At 40.9% G+C, this 9,103-nt stretch overlaps 1 protein-coding gene across 2 annotated transcripts in view; it reads left to right on the plus strand.

Moving 5' to 3' along the window:
- The window catches only part of IKZF2 (IKAROS family zinc finger 2 (Helios)), a 109,567-nt gene extending 104,845 nt beyond the window's left edge, over positions 1-4,722 (plus strand). For both annotated transcript variants that reach the window (XM_009329643.1, XM_009329644.1), the window contains exon 7: positions 3,717-4,722. In XM_009329643.1, the coding sequence (XP_009327918.1) occupies positions 3,717-4,441 (725 nt within the window). In that variant the 3' untranslated portion in view covers positions 4,442-4,722. The remainder of the gene's footprint in view (positions 1-3,716) is intronic.
- Positions 4,723-9,103: the final 4,381 nt, after the last annotated feature.

A 9,103-nucleotide genomic window follows, 5' to 3' on the forward strand; every position in this document is an offset into this window, starting at 1 on the left:
TTTACTCTATCTTATTTTTCTGCCTTTTCTGATCTTTCATGGCATCACAGTGTTTGAATTGAAAAACAGCAGTCTCCACTTTGCTACTTTTTCTTTTTTTCACCATGACCTTACTTTTCTTCCCGTTTTCTCCCCAGTGAAATATTGTTCAACTCTATCAGGAAGAACTTGTAATGGTTCTCTTGCTTGCAGGAAATTTTCCTGTGCATACTGCAAGTGTGGCACCTGTCCAAAACAACTTAATGGTGTTTATGAGAAGGTCAAGTAAGCATAAGCTAAAATCTTTGCATGCTACATCTATCAATGCTTTACTGCTCTTTCTGATCAGCAATCTCCAAGGGACCTTGGTTATGGACCACAGTCTCTACTCTGGCTGAAATTTCGGGAGGAAGGAAGCAGCATACAGCAAATAGAGTTAATTTCTGAGTGCGCACCTTGGTTATATATCTGCTATTGAGGTACTAGTCTTACCAAACCTGTTGAAGTAGTGGAGGCAGAAAGTATAACTTATGATGCTCGGAAGTCTGAGTACTTCTTTTTGCCTCTCCTTCAATGAAGGGAGAAGCAGATACTAGTGTAATTGAAAGCAACCATCTTCAAGCTGATCACATGAAGCAGATTCACGTATTTTCAGTTTGAATGTGGTACTTACTCTCACAGGGTGTCACTGAGGTTAAGAACTGGCAGGATACAAAAGGAGACATTTATGTGGTTTACGATAAGACCACAGTTGTTATAGTAAGAGTTAAAAATACACAAGCATCTCAGAACAGATGAAGATCAACCAGCTTCAAAATTAGAGTCAACCTCTAGTTAATGGGGGTCAGGAAGAAATTTACCCAGTGGTAAATTCTGTAACTGCTTTCTCCAAGATTTCTTGCAGCTTTCTCCCAAGTGTCCGGCATTGCAGTTGCTCTAGATACTTGACAAGATGGACTACAAGTATCACAGGACAGCTGTGTCTGTGTGCTTTTATCTAGCTTCAAATACCTGTTTTGAGGTTTTTTGCATGTCATGTGATAAGATGACCACAGTGGAGAATGTTTCTTCTTCAGGTTCACTAATGTAGGGCAAGAATAAATAGAATTTGAGCCTAATTTTGCATGAAAATTCAAAATAATGAATCTGATTAGTTAGTTTTAAGTACAGATTTGGCTAAAGAGGAATTAAAATTGAAAACCATGTTGGAGTGGTTTGTTAATGTTTCTTCCGAGCTCTGTGTTTTACACCCTCTCCTCCCCCCGTTATCATTTATTTTACTTTTTTATGTCACGCTCCATTTCTAAGGCTCTGACATCTTTGGAACCGATTCATAATTAAAGGAATGAATAATTCAGGTCACTGGCAATTTACAGTTTTCTCTACTCTGCTGTCTGTGGTGGAGTAACTAAATGTGGAAGATAAAAGGAATCAAAATAAGGTTTGCATCGTTCATCCAAGTAGTCCATAAAGGATAGGTATTATTTCTTGATCTATATAGCCTACAAAGGACTGACAGTGTGTTTGGAGGCTGGATCAGACTCTCACCAGATCCAGTTCTTTATTCAAACACAGGAACGATACAGGTGACCAGAGCAGGTGACAGGGACCATGAATTTTTCCATTTTCATTTCTTTCTTCCCACCGTGCCAGACACCATGTGCTTCCTGGAGCTGTCCTCCAGTCCCACTTTGGCCCCACCTGGGAAGGAGCTGCTCAATTTCAAGTGAGGCTGGAGCCACCTCCCGTTACAGAGCTGTCCATCCTATCAGTGGCAGGACAGCCATCACAGACAGCAGACTGTCAACCCGCAGCAGAAACACTGAAAAGAGGATGTTTGATGGCAAGAATCATCCTTAGGTCATGTTAGATTACAAAGGCCATCATTGTAGCACCATCTGTGTCTTCCTTCCCTATTTTTTCTAAAAATGTTTAATGTGTAACAAAGGATAAGTTTTCTACATTATGCGTTCTTTCAGTAATCTATAAGCGTAACATAGCTGGCTGGAGGGAAATGTAGTGGGGTACATGAACATGGTGTCTCATCAGAAGCATGTGAGCAGTGCTGCTGAAGAGAGTAGGAATATTCACATGCTTCACTTTAGACTTGCATTTAATTACCCTGCTAATCCGGGCTAAGTTCCCAACCAAAAGTGATGCATCATCTCCAAGGATAACCTGATTGTTCCATGGGTAATGTAAAATTATTTCTCTCTTTATGCATCACTTTAGGATAAGCCGCACTAAGTGGAATGAATTATTATAGTCAAAAATAAAATGCTGAGTGATAGCTATGTTGAAATGTACTAATGCTATTTGGAAGAGACTTGGGATTACAGTTCTGTTTCTTTCTTATGGTGGTTTATACACTTTTTTTTCCAAGCAATTTTGGCAAAAGGTGATAGAAGATTCTTGAGTTCTTTAATTCTTGGATAGCCAAACCAGTTGTATGTAGTGACTCCTTGAATTTATTAGCTTACACTATTGAAGAAAAGTCTGGTTTTATGTACCGAGGCAGTAAAAAGTAACAAAGACAATGAAAACCAACCAAAACTGTTTATCAGACTTTGTAAAATCAGCTTAAAAAGTTAACTGTCAAACATATAGTTATACATATAAACTTTTCTATTTAAAAAGAAGAGTTATTGTATGAAGTTTTCCTTGTACTGACACTCCAAAGCCATCACTGGAAAAGCAGTGCTGCTGAGCTGAGCCCTGATGTAAATAGTGGTAAATTTGTTAACTTCAAAGGAGAGCTGTGACACATAACATGCCCTGCGACTAGCCATGTCACCAGCATGTGGTTCTGGTTTCGCATATCTGTAATGCCATTGATTTAAAGAGGTTACAAAGATGTGAATTTGGATTCACATAGTGATGGATCAGCCAGCTTCTTCATCATTACATATTTATTTATCCTGTGTCAATGAAAGTTGCTTTTGCCTTTTACCAAATGAAACTAAGTTATACATGCGGTTTCTCTATTTTGTTTTCTTGCTTAAATAGACACTGGGGGGGGTGTGGGGGTGGGATGTCTTTTTTCCTCAGTCCAAAACATTGGGGTAGGATTTTTTTTATTTTTTGAGGGGGTGAATTACAAAGATATTATAGCCTGAATGCAAGATGGTAGGTCAGCCACCAGTGCTTCTGGTACTTGCTCCGTTCTGTGGCTGCGTGCAGTTATTTTATATTTTTTCTGCTGGCTGAAGGATTTACATACTGTGGCTCTAAAGGTGACACTTACCAACCCTCTCTACCTGTTGCTTTGGTTTCTCGCTATGCAGCCCTGTTGTAAGGTACGTATGAGGCACCTCGGAGTGTGGGAGGCGTGTGGTACTGCCTTTTTTAATTTTGGGAGAGTATGTCTAATGGTATAAACCAGTGGAGCTTCATTGACCTCAGTGGTTCAATCCCATTTTCTACCAGTTAACATATATTTCCTAACTTGAACCATGGGCAGAGTCAGGCCCAGTGGAAGGTTTGGTATCGGTCTGGAGGTCGCTGCAGCTGCATGTTTCACCTGGAATAAAAAAAAAAGCTGTTGGTGAGGCTGCGGTTTTACCCAATCTGGACAAAAACTTTGTAGGTCAGTAAACAAGTAGAAGGGAGGCTAACTTTCGACTCTGGAATGAATTTCACCCCAAGGCAGGGGTTTTCTGTCCCTCCCTACCCCTTTTACAGTGAAACCTTGGAGTGATTACGTTGGTTTTTCTCATTCATTTGCTCTTGTCCCTTAGGTGAAAAGCTCATGAGATTTGGCTATCCAGATATTCCCTTTGATATGAACCTAACCTATGAGAAGGAGGCTGAGCTGATGCAGTCTCACATGATGGACCAAGCCATCAACAATGCAATCACCTACCTTGGAGCTGAGGCACTTCATCCCCTGATGCAGCACACACCAAGCACAATTGCAGAGGTGGCTCCGGTCATCAACTCAGCTTATGCTCAGGTCTATCATCCTAACAGGATAGAAAGGCCCATTAGCAGGGAAACAGCTGACAGTCATGAGAACAACATGGATGGCCCGATCTCTCTTATCAGACCAAAGAGTCGAACCCAGGACAGAGAGGGCTCCCCCAGCAATAGCTGCCTGGATTCTACTGACTCAGAGAGCAGCCACGAAGACCGCCAGTCCTACCAAGGAAACTCTGCCTTAAATCCCAAGAGAAAGCCAAGCCCGGCTTATATGAAGGAGGACACCAAGGCTTTGGATGCCACAAAAGCTTCTAAGGGCTCTTTAAAGGATATCTACAAGGTCATCAATGGAGAAGGGGAGCAGATTAGGGCTTTCAAGTGCGAGCACTGTCGTGTCCTTTTCCTAGACCATGTCATGTACACCATCCACATGGGCTGCCACGGCTACCGGGACCCGCTAGAGTGCAACATCTGTGGCTACCGAAGCCAGGACCGCTATGAGTTCTCGTCGCACATAGTCCGAGGGGAGCACACATTCCACTAGGCCTTCTCATCCAAAGGGGACTCGTATGAAGTAGAAGAACTGCACATGAAGAAATACTGCACTTACAATCCCACTTTTCCTCAGACATTGAGACGCCTATTTTGTTGTTGTTGCTGTTGTTGTTGTTGCTGTTGTTTAATTATTATTATTAACCTTATTTTTTGTGGACCCAACCTCATTTGCTCTGCCCAGCTTAAGAATGGAAAGAAGAAAGGGAAGGGATAAAAGAAAAAAAAAGTCACTTTTTGGTGAGTGACCCGCCTCGCTTTCTGTGGGAATTGAAAGGCAGTCCGTTTCTGTCTCAGTCAGCTGTACATCGTGTCCTGTTTTGGGATATTGCTCAACCCTGCTAGGTGCTTTAAAGTCCTGACAAGATGCCACTCATTTACAATTTCAGATGAATAGGTAAAAACATTTCAGAGGAGAGCCTTTTTCAAACGTGTAGATACGGTGTGGGGTTTCGGTGGCTGGAGGAGAAGGGGGGAACTTTATCCTGCAGCATGAACAATTATTTTTAAAGCAAAACTGTTAGGGTTTTAGGAGTACGAATCAAAGTCGATATTCCTTTCAAAATTACTTTCTAGGCTGAGCTGTTTTCCTGGGTTCAGTGTGTAGTGCCCCTCTAGAAAAAAAAAAGGAAAAAAAAAAAAGTATGTCTTAACACTGTACCACATTACAGCAGTTTAGTTTCATAAGTCTAAGGGCCTTCTGTGGTAAGTCTGAGGCTTTGTATTTTTATTTTCCTTAACTTATGAAGCACCTTTTTTAGGACTGTTGATTTGCTGTTACTCCATGCCTATGTGTTGACTCACAGGCTTCTTAGAGACCCTTGGGAGCCTTACTTATTTAGTTGCACCCTATGTTTTAAGAAATAGCATTTAGAAATAACATTTAAACTTGATTCTAGGACAGTAAGTGGCCTAGGAGTGGGTGAGAGAGTCTGTAGTTTACTCAAGAGGTTCTGCTGCTCTTCTGAAATAATTTTGTTTTAAAATTACAGATTTTAAAATGACAAAAGTACTAGTAGCGAAGTGTTCTTTAAATATAATTATATATCTATATATACCCATATAAATACTTTCTCATTCTATTATCACAGTGTTAACCTCTTGGCAGCCGCCTAAACTAAGACTTGCAGCTGGGAAAACACTAGGAGCCAGGTCCTTGGCCAGCATTAATCCTCTTAGCTCCATTGAATTTAATGGAACTACCCCAACTACTTCAGCTACATCAGGATCCGAGCCTTGACCATTTTTTCTCTTGTTGACGTCTTATTTGCTAATTTGCTGAACCAGTGACTTCCTTTTGTTTTTAAGTCATCAATTCTGCTTTAATTTAGGGGTGGAAGTGTTTGCAGATTTTGCTGGATAGCCTTTGCTCTTGGAAAGCACAGAAGCAAACAAACAGATCACATATGACCTTCCTTACTTCTTTAGAAAGTGATACATGGAGATGCAGGTGCTGTGCTCTGATTTGGATTTGCAGATTTCACTTTTATTCTAATTTATTAATTTCACTCTAGGGAATACAAATGGAGAAACAAACTCCAGAGCAAGTCCTTGGCCTACAGAACGGCCAAGAGAATAACACCAGTCTGTTTTATTTCCTTTCTTTCTCTCCCAATAAATAACAAAGCCAGCAACCACCCAGCAAGTTGCAGGTTGCATCAGTAAAAACTGGGCTTAAACCTACGTGACAGATTGCCATTGAAACCCAACTGTTTGTACCGATCACAATTGAAATGTTGTTGTTTGGCAACAAGAGCACTGCTTAAGAATGGAAAGATCTGCATGGGTTTAACCCCCTCCGTGCATGCAGTCTCCATGCGCCTGGTGAGACCTTTTCCAAAGTATAAAGTTACTAAAGTATAAAAGAGAGAGGAAGATCAGGCCATAATGAATTCCCATCTGCGCACTTCAATCTGCGTACTTGATGCATATGCCAGTTTGCTGTTCGTTTTGAGGGTACTGGGTTTTTTTCTTCTTTTCTTCCTAGACCTGGAGCATTTGAAAGTAGGAGCTGAGTGGTATTGATTGAAATCTTTTTATGGTGACATTCTTGGCAGCTAGAACCTCTGTTTAGAAAGGATACAGTAGATCATGGCCAGATTACCTGATGACTGCTTCCCAGCACTGAAATGCTATTAAGTAGGAGCTGGTAAAGTCTTGCAGTAGCCTATTAATTATAATACAATATGGAGAGAAATGTCATCTTGTGTAATGTGAGAGCTATCAAGGCTGGGAATATATGGGCTTTGGAGAGACAGATTTAAAGACCTATTCCCAACATTGTTCTTAATGTCATTGGGTTTCTCCCCCTCCTTCTTTCTTCATCCTAATGTAGAGGAAACTCAGGCAAATGAACCCCTGCCGTCCTCCAGACCATTCTCATTTTCTTGTGCTTGGTGCAATCAAAGGAGTTTGTGCAGGAGAAAAACGGGGAGGTGCTGGAGGCACCACTTCTCTTCCATATGGCTGATTCTCTGCAGCTATGAAGGTTGGCTTAGGAGGCGGCCGGCCATATTCTGCATCACAATGTGCTTGGAAATTCAGAGAAGGGGGTTTGCTTTTACAGCATGTTGCCCCAAAAAAAAGTGGTTGTGATTTCTGCTGAGGCAGCAAAGGTCTTTTAAGAACGATGTGCAAAGGGAAAGGTGCTGGGCCTGAAGGTCACTAGGCTTGCATGGGCCTCCAGAAGACACGTGCCTGAGCCAGAGAAAAGGGTTGCTGCCAATCTCTTTCAGTCTCTGGGGGACAACACTCCGTTCTCTCCTCTGTGGTCAGCGGAAAGAATGCGGGCTATGGTTTCTTGAAATAGTTAGCACTGGGGAAAAAGTGTTAAAAGATTCTGCCTGTGTTTGAAAAAAAAAAAAAAAAAAAAGGAATATGGGGAAGGCAGAGAATCTCTTGTGTATCCACAAGTAAGTTGGCTGCAATTATATCTGCAGTTCGTTAATGTGCACTTTCATTCATTGATGATTCATTGATACCTCTTGTAGTGTATATTCTGTAGATGTTTAAGAGATCAGACAGGGAGGCTCAGTGGTTTTGTAGCTGGCTTCAGTCAAGCCCAACTTCTTGTTCCAATGGTAGCATGCAAGATCTGTATGTGAGCACTGCCATGTCCTGGTATCACAGAAAGAGAGAACTGGGGAGGCAGAGGGGAGATGCTGGTTTAGTTATCTTCCAAAAAAAATGCATTTTTTGTAGAGCAAGAAGCTGGGGGGTTGCATTAATTTTTATTATCAATGTCCTTTTCTGAACATTTACTGAAGTTTTTCATCCTAGAGCTAGGGAAAGGGGAAAGATTAAATTTTAGTTCAAATTTTGAACAAAGTTTTGGACTAGCATTTATTTTAGCATTCGATTCCTACTGAAAATTATTGGAGGGTTTTATATAAATCAGTTTGCCCCTACGCGGAAGTGTGCAAAATGGGACCTCAGAGATTATTTTTTTTTTCCCCTTGCTTGCTTTCTGCAGATTTCTAAGAAAAGCTCTTGCGTTTTGTTGAGTTCATTAGTCATCCACAGTGTACGAGGAATTTCAGTAGACAATCCTTGGCCTGCGGATCCATTTGTTCTAAGTATTTGGTGTTGCAAATCGAAACTGGCTGATTTTTATTGGACTCTTGAAATTCTTGGAATCGGGTTTCCAGTTAAAAACATGCATTTGCAAATTTAGAATTGGCTTCCTGTGAGCATTCCCCATTTTCATTAAAAAAAAAAAGCCATTTCTGCACACATCCCTGCCACTAAACCCTTTCACTTCTTTTTACATCAAAAATGGCAAGATTCTGACTCAATTTAGAGTATTACAAGCCTATTAAATGAAATAGACATGTGACTGCTTATTCTGGTTTTGGTACGATCCATATTTGTGGAGCAAAGGGCATTATCAATATATCTGCTGTTATGGCCAATGAATTTTACAGCCACCTCTCTTTGCAATGCATTAGGAGTGCACATCAAAATATATAGCATTTTTCAGTAAAGCCAGCTCTTTACTCAGTAACTTATGGGATTAAAACAATTTTATTCTCCTTAAAAAGTGCTTCCATCTATGATGTGATGTGAAAGGTGTCTAGGCATTAACCTCTCTTGGTCTGTATTAGAGAGAAAGAATCTAAATTTGTTAATTGGCCTGATTTTTTTAATGGTAGTAGTTTCTACAGTGTGAGGACACAGCTCACAAAATAGCCATGTGGAACTAAAGTATGTTTAGTAAAAGGTGAAGAAATTCTCAATTTCAAGAGTTTCCAAATTTCTTTCTGCTTACAAGGGTATTCCTAAATTGGGGTTGTCAGGCAGAAGAGGAGGCCAGGAATTAAACCAAACCCTTCAAAACTGGCCTTTAATAGGACATTATTACTGTTGTCTAGGTCCTGAGCTGGCTTTTTCCTATTTGAAAAGAAGCCCCGGTGAAAGAAGCCAGGCAACAGACACTCCTTCCTCCAGAAACTTTGGAGATAATTTAGGGAAAGGTGCTTATTTCAGCCAGGGGCAGGAGCTGCAGTAATACAGTTCCTTTGCTAGATAATATTCCTTTCCTTAACTCTCGCTGTGCATTATAACATAATGAGGAGGGAGAAGGGAGGCTGCACTGATACCTGAGTCGCCTAAACTCAGTGTGGGATTTTAGGAAAAGTGCGATGAAATTGGCTTT

This window comes from Pygoscelis adeliae, unplaced genomic scaffold, assembly GCF_000699105.1.
Source record: "Pygoscelis adeliae isolate BGI_AS28 unplaced genomic scaffold, ASM69910v1 Scaffold7, whole genome shotgun sequence".
In the NCBI taxonomy this organism is placed as follows: domain Eukaryota; kingdom Metazoa; phylum Chordata; class Aves; order Sphenisciformes; family Spheniscidae; genus Pygoscelis; species Pygoscelis adeliae.